The following is a 17,244-nucleotide window of genomic DNA, read 5'->3' as shown; positions in this document are numbered from 1 at the left end:
TCCCGTCCCGTTCCGCCCCGCCCCGCCCCACTCCGCCTGCCCCGCTGCGGCCCTCCCCGGGGCGGTGCCACGCAGAAGCAGCCGGGCGCACGACGGCCGTTCCGGCGCGATGGAGGCTGGCGGTGGCGGCGCGTACGGGGCGGCCAAGGCCGGCGGTAGCTTCGACTTGGGTCGCTTCGTGCAGCAGCCGCAGGTTCTGACACGCATTGCCAGTGCGGTGAGTCAGGCGGGACGGGGCAGAAGGGAACGGGTCATCACGGAACAGGGCCTGCCCCTGGGCCGCGTCCGAACAGCCCTGCGGCGGGCCGGCCCCGCATCTCGGAACTTGCCCGGCCCAGCCTTCTCCTCTCTCCTGTCCGCTTCGGGCTCCCATGGCCCCGTCCAACCAACCCTGCCCCGGCGCAGCCGCGGTGCTGGGCGATGAGCCTGGCAGAACACGGGCAGTCCTGGAGGGTCCCTAACGTCCTGGCACTGCCCCAGTACCAGGCACTCGCTCTCATCTTTGCAGGTCTTTGCCCTGATCGTGTTCTCTTGCCTGATCGGGGAGGGCTACACCAACGTGGCCACCGACCCCCAGCTCTTCTGCATCTTCAACCGCAACGAGGATGCTTGTCGCTACGGCATCGGTATCGGCGTCCTCGCCTTCCTCGCCTGCATCTTCTTCTTTATGGTGGACATCTACTTCCCCCAGATCAGCAACACCACCGACCGCAAGTACCTGGTCCTGGCAGACCTCGGCTTCTCAGGTACCAGCAGCCGTGGGGCAGGGCTGCACCTTCCGTGTTTTCCACAATGGCTGCCCTTGTCCCGTGACGTGGCTGCCGGTGCCTGGTGAAGGGAGTCGCTCCCGCCTGGCACGCTGCCCACGGGCCACGCGCTGCCTGCTCCCAGCGCTCCAAGGAGCCACGGGCAGCAGCACGTGGGTAGCTGGGCCGGGCCGAGTGGCTGCACTGGGCTGGGCAGCAGGGCCGGGCAGCTGGGCTGCTCTCCGCACCTGTCTGATGGCAGCAGCAGCCCAGTGGGAGGAGGGTCTGTCCTGAGGACCTGCCTGAAAGCAGCAAGGTGCAGGCCCAGCCCTTCACACCACCTTCCTCCCACAGGTCTCTGGACATTCCTGTGGTTCGTCGGCTTTTGTTTCTTGACCAACCAGTGGTCCTTGACACGTGCTGGGGATGTGCTCATTGGGGCTGACTCAGCCCGTGCTGCCATTACCTTTAGCTTCTTCTCCATCTTCTCCTGGGTGAGTAAAGCTGCACTGAAACCTGACCCTGCTTGGGAGGGAGTGTGGAGGGGCTCCTGGGACTTTGCACTCCTGACATCTGTTGTTGCTTTAGGGCCTGCTGATCGCCTTTGCTTACAAGAGATACAAAATGGGAGTGGAGGACTTCATACAAAGCTACATTGACCCCACCCCAGAGGTTTCGACCCCTTACTCCAGCTACCCCAACATCAGCCATGACAGCTACCAGCAGCCACCCTTCACCCAGACAGCAGAAGCCCCAGAGGGTTACCAGCCCCCACCGGTGTACTGAGCCCTGGTGGGGACTGCTGTACCAGTGCAATTCTCTTCAGTGGGGTGGGAGGGGAGGGACCTGTGACTTGAAAGGGGCAGATGGGGTGAGAAGGTGGCAGCTACTTGGTGTGATGGCCACCAGGCCTTGGTGCTGGGGTGCAGGGTGGGCATGGTCTGAGTGATGGAGCTGAGTTCCCCACCTCCAGTATCCAGAGCCTGATGCATAGGGAATGATTCAGCACATGGTGAATGATTTGCAACTACTGATCTCAGCCCTGCAGCTCCAGGGATGGGGTGTGTGAAGTGGCCCTGGCAAGATCAAGCTCTTGCTCTGGATGTTGTGCCTTTGGGGAAGCAGTGGGGTGTGTGGTTTGTCCCCCCAGTTCTGCCCTTGTCACTGCTGCCCCAGCTTGTCCTGGCACTGGTGCCTTTCCAGCCTTGCCGGCTGCAACTCCTCAAGTGCCAGGTCTGGCTACTGCAGCACAGCTGGGTGTCCAGCTCCTGCCTTCTGCCAGCTTCCCGTGCCTTTCCCCTTGGCTGCTGCTGGGTGAGCTTAATGCCAAAGCCGTGTCTTCTGACTGTAAAATCCCATGCTGTGCCTTCCACAGCCTGTGCTAGAGCCGCTGGTGCTCAGATGATGTGGTTTGGGACCTGTGGGAGCAGTGAGTGCTGGGATCTCAGCAGGGCTGTGTCTGAGGGAGCTCCTGGAGAGCTTTCGTGTTGACACAGTACTTGGCACCCCCTGATGGCCTCCCACCAGGCACTGCATATGCAGAGGTGAGGCTGCCATCCCATGGACCTGCTCACAGCCCGTGCAGGCTGGTCAGCTCAGGTTGTTTGCTGCTGTTGCAAAGCTGTTCCCAGCAGCAGTGTGCGGTGTGTGAGCTGTTGCTGCTGGTGTTCAAATAGTTATTTGTTTGCCACTGTAGAGATGGAATAAACTTTTTCACCTCGCCACCACGTGTGTTTCTTCTCGTGGGAAGCCAAACTAGATTTCTCCCCTCTCCCTGAGGGCTGGAGCGAGGGATTCCAGGCCAGGAAGCAGCAGAGCAGTCCAAGCCAACTATGCTGCAAACGGCATACTCATGCTGTATCTATTTTTAGTCGAGCCCTCCTCCTGCTTCTTACAAGTTTGTTGGTAGAAAGTTTGAACAGAGAGCTCCAACACCAACCCCTGCCACCAGCCATCCAGTACAAGCCACTGCTGTGAGAGAGCAGCCTGTGCTGTTCAGGGCAGGGAGCTTTTTCAGAGAAGGTATAAAACACGCACATAGAATCTTATTATTTATTGACCTAAACCAGTAGCAATGCTGCTGTCTGTCCTCAGGGGGAAAGCCCAGCCCTGGCAGTGAAGCGCTTGTGTGTACTACAACTGTTGTCACTCCCACTAACGTCAGGGGAGCAGAGATTGCAGGCAGCTCTTGTGACCTTCTAGGGAGGTGCCTTCTCTGAGCTAGGCGGCCTAGGAAAACAGTAAGCACTGCATTTGCACCTGGATACTTCACCTGGCCAGAACTGCTCTGAGCTTGTGAACGCTGGCTTGCAGTGCACAGCCTTTTTTCAAGGAGCAGGGGAAAAAAGCCCACAGCTTTCCAGAAGCCAAGTTAAGCAAAGGGAGAAGAGGATACTTCAGTCAACTTGCAGTAAAGGAAGAGTCAACCTTTGGGAAGTTTTAGAAGGCTAGGGCAGGAGCAAGATACATGACAACTTGAGAACCACCCACTCAAAGCCTTTTCCAGGTAGCTGGATCTTCCCATAAACAGTGCAAACTTTTACATCTTAAGTTTTGAGCCTCTAAACCCTTCCCATGTAACTAAGCACTGAAGTGGTAGCACCAAGCTTGGACCTGGGAAAAATCGTCCTGATTTTGGAGGACAGGATATTCCCAGAGTGAAGTTTAGTTCTCCCAGAAAGACTCTATCTTAATACACAGACTGCTGCTGTTATCCCTCTTACAGATCAAAAGCTAGCAAGAGCCTGTGGTTGGGCTGATCAAGTGAAGCCTCTCTTTCATCTCCCTCTTCCCTCCCCACCCCCCCAAACGTTTCAAAAGCAATTTACAAGACAAAAGTGAGTATAACAGCTAAAGGACATGCCAGGGACAGTCAAGGGGCAAGCTGCCTCGATGGATGTCAGTTAGAAGTTGTGCCAAAGCTCTCACAAGGGAGAGGTTGTGCATTAAAAAAGGAAGTTGGTTTAAAATACTAAGTTACACTGTCTTAAGAAACCTTCGATTTAGCAACAGCTCAGAAGAGGGAAAGAAACAGTAACTGAACCAATCATCCGTGCTGCTCTGAACCAGAAGCAGAAGACCAGAGCAGACCAAAACTGTGGCAAGAGATGAAAGCCACACAAAGATGGTGTGACAGTTCTCAGGACTTGAATGTCAGCATCAGCAACTACATCTGTCCCTTTCCTGTGATCTGAGAAAGGAACTAACTTTTAGTCAGGATCCAGTTCTTCCACAGCACCAGATCCAGATGATCCTTCTTTTCCCTTGTGCTTGGTGCAGAGGAACAGTGGCTTGGTTTGGCAGGTAGAGCTAAAACAACAGTTTTGCTAAGAGCAGAGGAAGCCAGATACGCCATCTGGGAATCACAACATTCAGCTTCCTTCCACTCCATTTTCCCCATGTGGAAGCCCAGCAGTCAAGAAGCTAAGATCTTCCGGGAGGCTGTCACGTCCACCTGCTTCACCCCCAGGGGAATGTTCTCCTTGTTTTCCGACCCAAGCTGCTGAGGTCGCTTGTGGAAGTAGCAGGCTCGGCAGACGGAGTGGTACTTGTCTGCTCCTCCAATCACTTCAACCTGGCAAGGAAATTGGGAGGATCACTCTGCAGAGCTCAGTTCCCCCGGGAGCAATCCCTCTAGACTAGCAGGACTGACAAGGTGGAGTTACCGAAGTGCTTTCTATTCCAAGAGAACTCACCTCCCTCTCTGCTCCCAGCCTCTTTGTGTAGGAGGCTTCTCGGTAGCACTCCATGCACACGGCGTTCAGTTTCACCACGCTCTCAGCCAGTGGCACCAGATTCAGGATGCTTCCAAAAGCCTGTGCCAAGACAGCAGGGACAGGGCTGTCGGATGGGTTTTGTGAAGATTGCAAAGCAGCTGCTGCACTGAAATTAAGTGGTTTACCTTTCTCTGGAAAGTCCCATCAAGAGCAGCAACAATGACAGTTTTCCCAGCATTGGCCATCATCTCACAGAATTCCACAATGTCTGGAAACTAGAGGAGGTATAGAAACAGTGTCAGGAGGAAGAAGGGGTACCACTTTGCTCAGTATTCAGCAGCACAGAGCACAAAGGAAACCAGAGCCATAACACCTATCTGTGCAATGGACTCTGCCTCCAGGGAAAGGCTTGATGATACAAGCCTAGTCCAGCAGGATCAAAGTGCCTTGGGTAATTGCTTCCCACTGCCTCCTATAGAGGATTTGTTCCTTTGTCTGCATCTTGTAGAGCTCCCCAGGATCCACCCTGGCCATACACTTACAAACTGTCCCTCATCAATGCCGATGACAGCAGAGCCCAGCGCCTCCTGGTACACATCCTTGAGGAGACAGGCTGTCAGGGCCTCCATGGTACTCCTGTAGGGAAGGGAGGAGAGGATGAACCTGGCTGCCCAGGTGCCAGGCCTTCTGGGCTGGGTCCTCTTGCCCTGGGGACTCACCTGTCGTGTGTGCAGACACCAGCGGTACCATATCGTATGTCCTTGGCATACTTCACCAGCAAGCACTGGTACTGAGCGAGCTGGAACCGCCGCACCCGCCGCATGAGCTCCGTGCTGCAAGAGATGGGTGTCAGCTGGCCCCAGGCACCTCCACAGCACGTCAGAACCATAGAATCATATGGCCCGTCAGAGGCTGGAAGGGACCACAAAAGCTCATCCAGTCCAACCCCCTCGCCAGACCAGGATTACCTATACCAGATTACACAGGAACACATCCAAGCAGGTTTTGAGTATCTCCAGAGAAGGAGACTCCACAACTCCCCATGGCAGCCTCTTCCACTGTTCTGCTACCCTCACAGTGAAAAAAAGCCTCCTCATGTTTAAATAAAACTTCCTATGCCTCAGCTTCCACCCACTGCCCCTTGCCCTGCCACCAGGCATCACTGAGCAGAGTCTGGCTCCATCCTCCTGGCACTCACCCTTTACATATTTATAAACATTAATGAGGTCACCTCTTAGTCTCCTCCAAGCCAAAGAGCCCCAGCTCCCTCAGTCTCTCCTTGTAAGAGAGATGTCCCATCCCATTTATCATCTTTGTGGCTCTCTGCTGGACACTCTCAAGCAGTTCTATGTCCCTCTTGAGCCTTGCCACCCTCTGTCTCCTACCCTGGCCCACGGACCTACCTCTTCCCGGAGAACATGGGGCCGAAGATCACCTGGGGGAAAACCATGGAGTCAAGGAGCAGAGAACGACTTCTAGAAGCACAGCACCCGCAGCTTCCTGCGCGCTGGCCTCGCCACTACCCTACCCGGTAGCGACCCAGCTCTGCAAGCCCTGGCACAGTGCCCGAAGCCAGCGTGGCCTCCAGTCCCTGCATCCTAGGTAGGCCATTGTCCCGGCCATTTCCTTACCCCTTATCGGCCTAAACCCTCCATTCTCGCTGCTCCTCGCCTAGCTCGACACATCTCAGCCCCTCCATCCCCACTACATCTCCCGCTACCGGCCTAGCCCCTCCATTCTCGCATTCTCCCCTGGTACCAGTCCGATCTCTCCATCCCCACATCCCCTCATGGCACCAACCCAACCCTTCCATCCCTGCTGCCACCCCGACCCCCGTACCGGCCCGCCACCTACAACCCCACTGCCAACGCCGGTATCTGCCGCTCCAGTACCTGTATCTGCCCGCGGGGGCGGCTGGGAGAGCCAGGGTGGACGCCGGGCACGGTCAGACAGTTCATGGCTCCCGAACGGATGGGTGGATGGGTGACTGGACAGACCGACAGACTGACTGCCCGCGCGCGCCTCTCTCCGCCGCGCCGCCGACCAATCCGCGGTGGCCTCACACCCACCGCGGCCGCGCCAGCCAGCCGAGGACGGTTGACGCACGGCGCTGCCGCTCCGACCAATGAGGCGCGGGCGCCAAAACTCTTATTTCCCGGCGTGCACCGCGCGCCCGCCTCCGCCGTCTCCAGCTCAGCGCGCCCTGTGCCACCGGCCCGGCCCCGGCCCGCGGGCAGCCAATGGCAGCGGCACGGCCCCGCACCGCCCCTGGGTGCGCAGTCCCGCCCCCGGCTCGTGGCCCGGCCCCGCCTCTCGGGCTGCCAATGAGACTGGGACGGCCCCGCCCCGCCCCCTGCCCCGCCCCCCGGCTCTAGCCCCGCCTCCGGGTGGGCCGGGGTCGCGGGGCTGGGAGGGGATCTGGTACTGGGTCTGTGATCAGAACCGGGTCCAGCCGCAGCATGGGGGGGTGGCGGGACATGTCCGTGGAGGTAGGGCCCGCGGGGCAGGCAGTGCGCGGTGCTTACCCGGGACGGGGGGCAGGAGGTATTGCCCGGTGTCCGCCGCCCCTGCGGAGCTGTCCCGCGCCGCAGCCGCCGTGCCTCCTCCGCAGGCCCTGGAGGATCAGTACTCCCCCAGCCGCTGGTCCCCTCGCCTGGGCAGGGACACCATCATCGAGGCCCACATCGCGACCATGGCGGCAGGTGAGGGGGTGAGGGTTTGGTGGTCCCGGGGCGGGAGGCACTGAGAGCGGGGCTGCCGCTCGGTGTCCTGCTTCTGGTCCAGCGACCGTGCTCCAGGCTCCGTGTCCGTCCTCCTGCAGCAACTCAGCGGGCCCGGGCCAGCGTGCAGACCGCACTGCACATCCCCTACGGCCACGGGGACAGGGAAAAGCTGGACATCTACTTTCCCCCCGAGCCTTACGAAAGTAAGTGACAAGTGGGCAGGGGCAATCCGGGGGGTCATGCACCTTGCTCACCCTGCCTGTGCCATGCAGCACTCCCGGTCCTGGTCTACATCCATGGTGGATACTGGCAGTGCCTGAGGTGAGGTGGGCTGTGGTGAGTGGGTTTCCTTGGGATGGGACCCCGTGACATGCTCTTCTGGGCACACTGGGTCTAACCTGACTGGCCCCAGGAGATCCTGACCCTGCAGCCCAGTTATCTTCTGTGTCCCCCAGTAAAGAAGAGTCGGGATTCGCAGCCCCGCCACTGGTGTCGCAGGGTGTGGGAGTGGTGGCAGTGGGCTATGACATAGCCCCCAAAGGTAAGTGCTGCCTAGTGGAGGCTGTGGCTACCTGCACTAGCCTGGCACCCCCACGACTCTGCCCTCTGCCCAGGCCACATGGATGCCATGGTGCTGCAGGTACGGCGCAGCATTGCCTTCCTGGTGAAGCGGTACTCCAGGATCAGGTGGGTCCTGCACTACTTCCAGGTCAGCCCACCCTGCCAGCATGGCCATTGCCAGGCCTTCAAGGCAGACTGTACCCCTGTCACTCCCTGGGTGGTTTGGTGCCTGGAGGTGGCTCTAGCAGCAACAGGAGGGAGCAGGTGAGCCCTGCTCTGTTGCAAGGGCTTTGATAGTGAGTGCTGGGCAGCGTCTGTGACTGTTGCTTTGTCCCTTGTCACTGCGTGAGGTGTCAGTCAGTGGACTGAGAAAAGTGTCCAGCCTGCTGCGTGTAGGTTGTGGTACTTTGTGGTTGTGCCACCTCTTCCATGAAGAGCAGGGTGTCCTCAGGCTGCAGGTTCCACAGTGTTGCTCCTGGCACTGGCTCATGGTTCCTTCTCTCCAGAGGTGTTTACCTATGTGGACACTCAGCAGGGGCCCACTTGGCAGCCATGGTGTTGTCCACAGACTGGACAGAATATGGAGTGGTGCCAGATATCAAAGGTAATGTTGATGCATCCAGGAGGGTGTGTGTCTCTAGGACGAGGGAAATAAGGTGTCCCAACCAACTGCAGCCCACAGGCACTGGGGGTGTGGTACTCTGGGCTCCTGGACAAGGTGCCCCAGAACTGTTCTCACCAAGGCCTGGGGAGTTTGGTGCAAGGAAGAGTTCCTGGCCACAGGGCCGTTCACATGCCTACACCTTTGCCTGCAGGAGCTGTGCTGGTGAGTGGTGTGTATGATCTGGAGCCCATCCTGCACACCTATGTAAATGATGAGCTGAACATGACCAGGTGAGGCCACACTCTGCGGGCATGGTGACCATGGAAGGGCATAGGCAGGCTGTGAATGCCAGTGGTTCATGTGCCCACTGTGCCCCTGCCTGCACTGCAGGGCACCATCTGGCCCTCTGGCCTCTTCCTGGCTGGTGCATGTAGCTGAGGACATGAGCAGACACACCCTGTCCAAGTGAGGGGCTATGTCACCTGCCATTCTTCTGCAGGGATGTCGCCCAGAGGAACAGCCCCATGCAGTGCATTGCCCCAGCAGCATCTGTGGCTGTGGCCTGTGAGGTGCTGGTCGCCGTGGCCCAGCATGACTCCCCAGAGTTCCGCAGGCAGTCACAGGAATATGGCCAGGTGAGCTCTGGGCAGCACCTGCCCAGCCCCATGGGGATGCTACTGCAGCTGGCCTGCTCAGACCTGAGAAACTGGGATGAAGAGCTCACGAGCCATATCAGAGCAGTATTTCTGCAGCAACTCGGGGGAGGGCAGTAGTCCTTGTCAGGCTGTCACTCCTACTGTCCTGTCCAAGACAGATGGGTGTTGGGGTCCCTTTTGCCAGCACTGCTTTCCACAGGCCCTGCGTGCAGCCGGCTGGTCTGTTTCCATGCTGGACCTCGCCCATGTGGATCACTTTGACATCATTGAGAAGCTCTCAGAGGACAGCCATGTCCTCACACAGGTAGAGGAAGAGCTCCTGTCCTCCCTTTGCTCCAAGCACAGCAGAGATCAGCAAGCAGCTTAGAAGGGCTGTGCTGAGGCTTCCCCTGCACACTAGGCTGGGTGCAGGGCTGAAGCTGTGGGACTGGTTGTCCTCTGTAGGGATGGAGTGAGGCTGGGCAGTCTTGGCTCACAGGGCTTGTGTCCTACTGACAGGTGATTCTGAACATGATTTCAAGAACTTGATGGCACATCAGGAACAAACTAAGGAGTGAACCACAGCCCTGTGTGACAGCAGCAAGCAGCCTATGTGGACCCTGTCCTATGGTCAGAGTCTGCTCCAGGCACCCTCTGTGCTCCCTCCCCATGCTCCATCCAGCCTGCAGCCAAGTTGGGAGCTCAGACCTGGGGAATAGCAGCTACCACCACTGGGCTGGCATCCTTTTGCTGGGTGTTTCTTGCCCATCTGGAATGCACAGGGCTAGCAGGCCTGCCAGGCTCTCTCTGGGTGACAAAGTTTGTTCCCCTGGCTTCCTTTAAAGTGCCTATTGCCAATACAAAATGACATGTGAGTAACTGCTGCCAGGGTGTAACTGGAGCTGGGGCTGGGCTAAGTTGGTGAGCACACACAAGCCATGGCTGCTGCAGAATCCTCTCTCCTAGTATGGAGCTCCTGTCCTGTGGCTGGGCTTTTCCAAGGCAACATACCAGAGCCTATCTCTTTGCACAGGCAAAGCTGGGGACTTCCTGACCCAGAGTGTGATGGGCTAAGCAGACAGAGGAGACTGGAGAGCCTGGCTGCTGGAAGGCTATGGGATGAGGGCAAGATACATGCTTTTGGGGATGAGGATGATGGAGGAGCACACTGGAGCTGTCTGGGACAGGCTAGGCTTGGGCTCTAGGGACAGTCCCTACCATATATAAACTTAAGAGATGCTTCCATATCTTCAGGAGCATTTGTCCCTTAATAAGGACCTCTGGGCTGTTACTATGTTCCTGTTGCAGTCATGAGGAGCACATTTGGGAGAAAACACCCTGCACAGGCACAGTACTGCCAGAATGTGTTTATTTTGTGTCCTGACATGACCACTTCTTGGGATCTGTCTCCCTGCTGCAGCATCCTTGCACGTGTGGTGCACATGGGCCAGTGTCTGGCCTTTGGGGCGGGGGGTGTCTGGCTCTGCTTTTGGGTGCTGTCTGCAGACCCAGGTTATAGAAGCAAAGCTTCTGTAGAGGACTAGAAGGTGCTCTGAGGATGTGTTTGTAGGGTGAATAGTGAGGCAAGGATGCCACCTTTGAGGGGTCTGGGATGTTTGAGATGTGGACTTTCCTCTGTCCTTCTGGGCATGTCTGCAAAAGTGCTCTGGCTGCAGGGTTGGACTGGGGTCTCCTTGGGGCTGGGCTTACACTGCTTTTGCAGAGCTGACAGTTGGAAATATGCCTGGATGCCCTTTGCTGCTGGCTGCCAGGACAAGACTGGGACAGCTGCTCCAGCCTGCAAGCAGTGAGTGGAGGCATCTGCTGCAGGGCTGGCATTGAGAGGATGCTCAGGCTCCCTTTCTTCTTGGAGAGGGGTTCATACCCGTGGTCAGCTTCTCCTGGCACTTCCTGGCAACAAACTCCAGCTTGTTCTTTGCAAGCTCTGTGTCGTGGGTTGAAATGTCACGGTGCCAGACAGCACGCACAGTATGTGCTGACCAGGGGAACAACAGCACGCTGACAGCCTGGCTGGTCTCAGCCAGCTCCTCCTCGCTCACTGCCTGCAGGTGCTGGCAGAACTCTGCAGGGGATGGCCAACTTCCTGTGATGGTCACCATCACCATGTTTGTCTCCACTGCTGCGAGGTTGACTGAGAAGAGGGGCAAATTCATCTCCTGGATGCCTGGGGGAAGCAAGAGCTGTAGGCTGAGAGGAGGCACTGCCCAAGGTCTACCCTAGGTCCCAGCTGGAGATAGAGGGGCTTTTTCCCTTCAGGGTCACTGTAGGCACTGTTGTGACAGGCGCAGCATAATCCTGGCACCCCAGCAGCTTCCTCACCTGCCTGGAGGTCCAGCACAGCTGCCTGGTGCTCATACTGCTGTTTACCAATGGATTGGTTAAGGGTGAACCCAATGGGTGGTGGGTATAAGGCTGGACCCATCCAAGCTCTGGTCAGGGCAGGACCCAGCTATACAGCAGTGCATGGAAGTGGCATTAGACTGCAGGCACAGGTACCTCCTGACATGCTGAGGGGCCCCAAGATACCTTCAGCAAAGCGTCGGGCATTGTCGTGGTCTCTGCGCAGCGTCGCCTCCGCCTGCTGCAGCCCGAGGCGGGCAGCAGCTGCCAGCACTCCTGCCTGCCGCATGCCCCCACCCAGCAGCTTCCGCACACGCCAGGCCTCAGCGATGAACTCTCTGCGTCCAGCCAGCACCGCACCGGCTGGGGCACCTAGGCCCTGTACAGCCAACACATCAGTGACCCTACTCCTGGTGTCTGACCCTGCCCCTCCCAGAGACATGCCCAGGGGTACCCTGGCTTGTGCTGTCCCAGGGACCCTGTCCCCACGTTGAGCACACCTTGGAGAAGCACAAGGACACGGAGTCACAGTGCTGGGCAATCTGAGCTGGCTCCACATTCTGGGCCACTGCTGCATTCATCAGCCGTGCTCCATCCATGTGCACCCGCAGCCCATAGCGGTCAGCAAGGCCCCGCACCTGGGAGGAGGTAGAGGAGCAGAGCCTGGGAGAGACCCTGGGGCAGCCAGCACCAACATGAGCTATGTGCAGAGCTCCTTGGTGTCCTCATAGTGTCATCCTATCTGATCTGGCTGACTGCAACTGGCCACTGGTTGTGGGCTCCTACCTGCTGGAGATAGGCAAGGGGCAGTGCTCGGCCCCCAGCTGAGCTGTGCGTGTTTTCCAGGCAGATGAGTTCGGGGCGTGGGTGGTACCGGTTGCCATGGGCCTCACAGATGGTCAGCTCTAGATGGTCCAGGTCAAAGGTGCCATCAGGCAGATCTGGCAGTGCCTGGGAGTGGACCCCAGCAACCTGCACCCGAGACAGGGCAGAGAACAGAGCTGAAGGGGATGGTGACAGCACATAAGTGATGGTGGCAGTGCACAGGGGACGGTAGCAGAGTACGGAGATCCCAGCCCTCTGTCCCTATTCACGCCCAATAGGGGTGATCCGAGGAATGCTGGAGCCGCAGCCCAGCAAGGGATCCCCAGCCCCAGCCGCCAGCGGAGGGCAGTAGTAAGCCGCCCTCCTGCCTCCGCTGCCGGTGCGACCGGGCACATCGGGCCCAGCCAGCCCGCGCCAGAGCCTGCCAGCCCGCAGCACCCACCTGCGCAGCCCCACCATGCTCATAGAGGTGCAGGTGGGTGTCCTGGCCCAGGAACATCTGAGATCCCCTGCGCTGACAGTGGCACATCACTGTGAGGGAGAGGATCAGTGAGGGAGGATGCACTGCAGACAGCGCCCATCAGGCAGTGGCTGCGAGGGGGCAAGCAGGTTCAACCGGGCAGGGCTCCGGCACACAGAGGCTGGGCATATGGCACAGGGCAGGGCGTGCCTGCTCTGTCTCCGGGGTGCTGGGGCTGTTGAATTGGGGCTGCACACAGTGGCTGAAGGCTGTGGGGAGCATGGCCTCCCCTCCGTGGTGCATGCACATGGCCAAAAGCTGGAGCAGGCCCCGCTCCCACACGAGGGAGAGCGAACCCCTGCTCACAAGACAGCAGAGCAAAGCAGGTAAAGGCTTTTGGAGCAGAGCAGAGGCCCAAGTACAAGATGGGGACAACCAGGCTCAAGGGGCGTTTGCTTGGCAGCAGCATGAAGCAGGGAACAGCTCCAGGGGTGATGCTGCTATAGGGATTTGGGGTGGAGGGGGCTGAGGAGATTCACAGCCCTCCCCTATGGCAGCACAAGGGCTCTCCTTGGCACTCCGGGGAGGAGTGGGGAGGCTCTTTCCCGCTGCAGCTTCCACGGGGTGGGGGGCACAAGTCTGTCCCCGAGTTGTGACTGGAGGAGAGCTGGGCACAGCCGCAGGCACTCACCAGCGATGAGATTCGCCATCGTGGCCGTGGGCACAAAAAGAGCGTCCTCCATCCCCAGGATCCCTGCGGCCAGGTGCTGCAGCTCTGCAAGGGCAGAAGCACAGGATGCTTGGGGGAGTTACACCTGCAGGGTGGGCCCAGGGAGGACGCGAGTCTGGACCTCCACAGGTCCAGGCTGCAGCCCCCAGCTCCTCCCAGCCCTGGGGAAGCCCCACTCTGGACTCCGCACTCCAGCTGACCCCCGGGCTCGGGAGACTACAGGCAGGGACTCCGCCGCGGGGGGCAGCCTTCGGTCTCTGCTGGTCCCTGTGCCACGGGGGTGCCGTCCCCGCCGCCCACCGTTGACCGCCGGGTCCTCCCCGTAGTCGTCGTCGCCCACGGCCGCACTGGCCATGGCGCGGCGCATCCCCGCGCAGGGCCGGGTCACCGTGTCGCTCCGCAGGTCCACGGTGTGCCGGGGGTTCCCGGGGGGGCGGCGACAGTCCCGTACCTGCACCGCCCCGACCCCAGCCACCGCCCGCCGCAGCAGAATGGCCACCCCACACACCGCCCGCATCGCCGGTTCCGCTGGTCCCGCCCCGCCGCGGAGGCTCCCGGGCGCAGGGGAGGGATCTCCCGGACCGTCCCGGCCCCCGTGGCAGGCGGGGCCGGTGCTGGACTTGTGGGTCCGATCAGGAGCGGCACGAAAGTTTCTGCGTGGGCAGCGAGCATGTCCTGTGTTGTCCCCCGCAGCCCCTCCTCGTCCGTCCAGCCCTCGCCTCTGCCTGGCGTCTGCCTCACCCCTTGCACTCTCCGGCCCCAGCCAGGGTGCAGGGGAACACGAGTGGGTGCTGCCCTGGGCTCCCCGGTTCTCCCTCTGCCCCTCGCTTTGCCAGGAGTGTCTGTGCCCGGCGTCATGCCAGAAGGCGCCCAAATATGATTTTGCCTGTACCCGCACAGCCCTGGCTCCCCGAAAATCCTGGGGGCTTTCTGCAGACCCTCAGCACCACGTGCCGACCAGCAATGGCTCCCACCACGCTGCTGCTGCAGGCAGGGACTGAGCAGGGTGACATTGCTGCTGGGCATTGGCTCTGGGTTCTGGCTGCACTGGAAGAAGCTGACGCATTATCCTGTGCACTGCAAGCAGACATGTATCGGCTACGGGCGGCTCCGCAGCTCTTGGCACTCTCTGCCTGAACTGAGGAGGGGGTCCGCTGGCATCTGGCAGAAATCACTACTGCTACCAGAGATAGGGGGGGAACATGCCCAGAGCAGCAGCAAGACCCCCGCACACACACATCTTCTCCTCACTGGGCTGGACCAGACGGAGGCTGAGGATGTTGCATGGGGCAGATCCAGCCCATGGGCACAGGGCTTTGCTCTGAGAGCATGCGCCATGACGCTTCATGCTGCAAGCAGGGAGTGGGGCACTGCTCTGCAGCACTCAGAACCTACAGGAGAGGCAGTGAGGCGAGTGTGTACAGTTGCCCCTTTTGCCTCAGGGCCAGCTACTGCTCAGCCCCAGCCTGCCTGGTGCACCTCTTTGTGCCACAGCCTCCCATAGTGCCCCAGTCCAGCTGCCTGCACATAGCCCCTACTATCCTGCTGCCCTCTTCCTTCGTCTGCTACATCCTACCACACACTCTCCCCACCACCTGAGAGCCCCTTGCAACTACCCATTCTAGCTGCCCCCATATCCACCACTCTGCCTGTGCCTCTACCCTGCGCCCCTGTCTGCAGGGCCTCCTCACCACCTCCCACCACAGCCCATGCTGCTGTCAGCCCCGCAGATGAGTGAGCCATAAACAGTCCTTCATGGAGACGTTTTTCACACGCAGGGCCACATGTTAACAGTTTTTCTTTATTTACTGCCTCCATTTCCTCTTTGTTCCAGGAACTTGTCCTCCAACTTCAAGCTGCTCATGATTAGGCAAAAAGGCCTCTAATCTCCCCGATCTGATTTACCGTCACTGAAAGCAGACGCTTCCCGTTACTGGCCCTGGACTTGGGAGCATGGACAGCCGAGCTCTGCCGGCTGCCGAGCCCAGCCGAGCCTCTCCAAAGCTGCCCCGCTGCACACGCTGCCTTCCCAGCAGCTTCCTCTTCCAGTAAGTGCTGGGCAGCCCAGTCCAAAACACCACAGGTGAAGGGCTGGGGGGGAAATGCAGCCGTGGGGCCCTGAGATGGGGACCCCACTGTGCCCAGGGCAGCTGCCCCAAGGCAAGGCAGGCTCTGGAGTAATTGTCTCCACTTTCTTGGGAAGGGACAGATGGCTGGAGCATTCCTTGGCTGTGGTCTCCCCAGCTGCTTACCACTCTGTGCCTACTGCTCCTGGCAGGGGTGGTTTTGGGTGCCAGGGGTGGTTTTGGGACACCAGGCTGGCTGCAGCATAGGGAGAGCACCTGTCCTCGCCATGGCCATCATCTCAGATCCTGCAAGCACTGGTTTTAGAGAGCTGGGGTGGGGCTGGCTCAGAACTCTGCTCTGTGCAGCCTCCTTCACCAGCTTGAGCAGCGCCTGGGGTCTGCAGCCATGTGGGGAAGGGGTCCTTCACTGAGCGTTGGCCACATTCTTCACTGGACCTTGCAGCAATCGTGTCCTGCCAGCCCCACGTCCTCCCCTGGGGCTCTGGATGGGACCTGCCTCAGGGATCTCCACCAGCCCCCAGTTTACCCCCAAATGCACGGGGCCCAGGAGAGCCATGGTGGAGACTCAATGGGACCAGTGCTGGAGCCTGCGGGAGAGCTTGTGGCCATGTCTGGGGCTGTCTGAGCCAAGGCCAGAGGTGTATGAGCAGCGGGAGGGCAGTGCCAGCACCTGGCTGGCAACTCAATGGAAGCTCGGACAGCGGCTGGGAGGCTTGCCTGGGGGCTTGTCCGGGGCCGTGCTGTGCTGTGGCTCCTGCAGCCACCACCTGCCAGCTCCTGCTCCCGGCCCCGGGGAACGTGCAGCCGTGGTGGGCTGAGCTCATGCTCCTGTGGTGCCTCCCCAGGGCTAAAATTAGCAGCCGAGGCCCAGCCGGGGAGTGGAGTCGAGATCCCGCCGGGGAGGATCGTGTTTCCCCCTCCCCGCCCTCCCTGCCACAGCCCTGGCAGCCGCCGGGGCGATTCCCGGAGCTGGTTGGGCTCCCCCCTGCCCCCGGCCCCACCGGCAGCCCTGTGAGCAGCCACTGCCAGGTCCTGTCTGCTTGCCTGACTGCACGTCCAGGACCCCAGCCCCCAGCCCAACACGCATCCCTTCTGCGGGTACCTCAGGACAGGCTGAGTGCTGGAGGCAGGTACAGTGCCCACTGCCAGTGTGGCTGCGCATCCTCAGCCGTCACCGGTCTGGCACTGAGCTATTTGGCCAAGGCACACATCAGCAGAGAGATGGTGGCTGATGTCCTGCTCCCAGACTCCTGGCATAACTAATGGGCTGTGGGCACAGGCCTGCTGGTGGTACAGGCAGTTCCCTGAATGTCTAGTGCTGCGTGCAGGGCCTGGAAAGGACCCCAAAGTGCTCGCCATGAGGTCGGTAGCTGCCTTGGTCCTGTAGCCATGCTGCCTATGCTGCACATGCTGCCTGTGCTGCTGGCTGCCATAGCTCACCCTTGTGGGCTGAGGCTGGCTGGCCTGCAGGGCCCCGCTCCCACCCGGGCAGGAGGGAGCTGCCATCCATCATCCTTGGAGGGGTAGGAGCCACAGAGCCAAGTGATTTCCTACTGTCGGGAACCACGGAGCAATGCCTGGAAGCTCTGGGACGTGCTGGGATCCTGGCTCAGCCTGCCAGGGCTGTGCCAGGACGTGCTGATGGTGGAGACGGTGCTGGGGAAAGAGCATTGCCCTCTCTACTGAGCCCAGCCCACTGCTGTCCTGGTGTAATGGCACTGTTGGCTTGCTGGGCTCCATTAGGTATGTGCCAGCGTCAGCTCACATGCACAGCATCCAAACAAGCCTCACTCCAG

General features: G+C 59.8%; 4 protein-coding genes across 4 annotated transcripts; 2 read left to right on the top strand and 2 right to left on the bottom strand.

The window, feature by feature from the left end:
• The first annotated feature begins 58 nt into the window (after window positions 1–58).
• Window positions 59–2,470, top strand: SYNGR2 (synaptogyrin 2). Its single transcript, XM_064150816.1, has 4 exons — window positions 59–217; window positions 509–746; window positions 1,101–1,240; window positions 1,335–2,470. The coding sequence occupies exons 1-4, from the start codon at window positions 110–112 to the stop codon at window positions 1,530–1,532; spliced, it is 684 nt and encodes a 227-aa protein (XP_064006886.1). The 5' UTR covers window positions 59–109; the 3' UTR covers window positions 1,533–2,470.
• A 314-nt stretch (window positions 2,471–2,784) lies between these two features.
• TK1 (thymidine kinase 1) lies at window positions 2,785–6,607 on the bottom strand. The gene is made up of 7 exons (XM_064150817.1): window positions 6,355–6,607; window positions 5,866–5,897; window positions 5,182–5,295; window positions 5,005–5,098; window positions 4,648–4,737; window positions 4,442–4,561; window positions 2,785–4,320 (listed from the first exon to the last, which is right to left on the bottom strand). Exons 1-7 carry the CDS (start codon window positions 6,418–6,420, stop codon window positions 4,162–4,164), a joined length of 675 nt encoding a protein of 224 aa, XP_064006887.1. The 5' UTR covers window positions 6,421–6,607; the 3' UTR covers window positions 2,785–4,161.
• Window positions 6,608–6,833: 226 nt separating this feature from the next.
• AFMID (arylformamidase) lies at window positions 6,834–9,850 on the top strand. The gene is made up of 11 exons (XM_064150804.1): window positions 6,834–6,951; window positions 7,074–7,164; window positions 7,284–7,388; window positions 7,458–7,506; window positions 7,641–7,726; window positions 7,800–7,872; window positions 8,253–8,350; window positions 8,562–8,640; window positions 8,850–8,985; window positions 9,206–9,310; window positions 9,505–9,850. Exons 1-11 carry the CDS (start codon window positions 6,922–6,924, stop codon window positions 9,532–9,534), a joined length of 882 nt encoding a protein of 293 aa, XP_064006874.1. The 5' UTR covers window positions 6,834–6,921; the 3' UTR covers window positions 9,535–9,850.
• A 487-nt stretch (window positions 9,851–10,337) lies between these two features.
• Window positions 10,338–13,895, bottom strand: LOC135179240 (uncharacterized). The gene is made up of 7 exons (XM_064150803.1): window positions 13,662–13,895; window positions 13,323–13,406; window positions 12,614–12,702; window positions 12,133–12,318; window positions 11,847–11,984; window positions 11,533–11,725; window positions 10,338–11,170 (listed from the first exon to the last, which is right to left on the bottom strand). Exons 1-7 carry the CDS (start codon window positions 13,876–13,878, stop codon window positions 10,836–10,838), a joined length of 1,242 nt encoding a protein of 413 aa, XP_064006873.1. The 5' UTR covers window positions 13,879–13,895; the 3' UTR covers window positions 10,338–10,835.
• Window positions 13,896–17,244: the final 3,349 nt, after the last annotated feature.

This window comes from Pogoniulus pusillus, chromosome 11 (genome assembly GCF_015220805.1).
Source record: "Pogoniulus pusillus isolate bPogPus1 chromosome 11, bPogPus1.pri, whole genome shotgun sequence".
Classification (NCBI taxonomy): Eukaryota; Metazoa; Chordata; class Aves; order Piciformes; family Lybiidae; genus Pogoniulus; species Pogoniulus pusillus.
This window is presented reverse-complemented; position numbering and strand designations above follow the sequence as displayed.

Bases quoted from the DNA above. Each gene is read 5' to 3' on its own strand.
- LOC135179240 (XM_064150803.1), bottom strand. From the start codon at position 13,878: ATGCGGGCGGTGTGTGGGGTGGCCATTCTGCTGCGGCGGGCGGTGGCT. The intron at 12,703-13,322 runs GTGAGTGCCTGC...TCTCCCTCACAG, and splicing joins GATGGCGAATCTCATCGCTG to TGATGTGCCACTGTCAGCGC. The intron at 12,319-12,613 runs GTGGGTGCTGCG...TCTCGGGTGCAG, and splicing joins AGCATGGTGGGGCTGCGCAG to GTTGCTGGGGTCCACTCCCA.
- SYNGR2 (XM_064150816.1), top strand. From the start codon at position 110: ATGGAGGCTGGCGGTGGCGGCGCGTACGGGGCGGCCAAGGCCGGCGGT. The intron at 218-508 runs GTGAGTCAGGCG...TCATCTTTGCAG, and splicing joins TGACACGCATTGCCAGTGCG to GTCTTTGCCCTGATCGTGTT. The intron at 1,241-1,334 runs GTGAGTAAAGCT...TTGTTGCTTTAG, and splicing joins TCTTCTCCATCTTCTCCTGG to GGCCTGCTGATCGCCTTTGC.
- TK1 (XM_064150817.1), bottom strand. From the start codon at position 6,420: ATGAACTGTCTGACCGTGCCCGGCGTCCACCCTGGCTCTCCCAGCCGC. The intron at 5,099-5,181 runs GTGAGTCCCCAG...CCTTCCCTACAG, and splicing joins GGTGTCTGCACACACGACAG to GAGTACCATGGAGGCCCTGA. The intron at 4,562-4,647 runs GTAAACCACTTA...GTCTTGGCACAG, and splicing joins ATGGGACTTTCCAGAGAAAG to GCTTTTGGAAGCATCCTGAA.
- AFMID (XM_064150804.1), top strand. From the start codon at position 6,922: ATGGGGGGGTGGCGGGACATGTCCGTGGAG. The intron at 8,641-8,849 runs GTGAGGCCACAC...ATTCTTCTGCAG, and splicing joins GATGAGCTGAACATGACCAG to GGATGTCGCCCAGAGGAACA. The intron at 9,311-9,504 runs GTAGAGGAAGAG...TCCTACTGACAG, and splicing joins ACAGCCATGTCCTCACACAG to GTGATTCTGAACATGATTTC.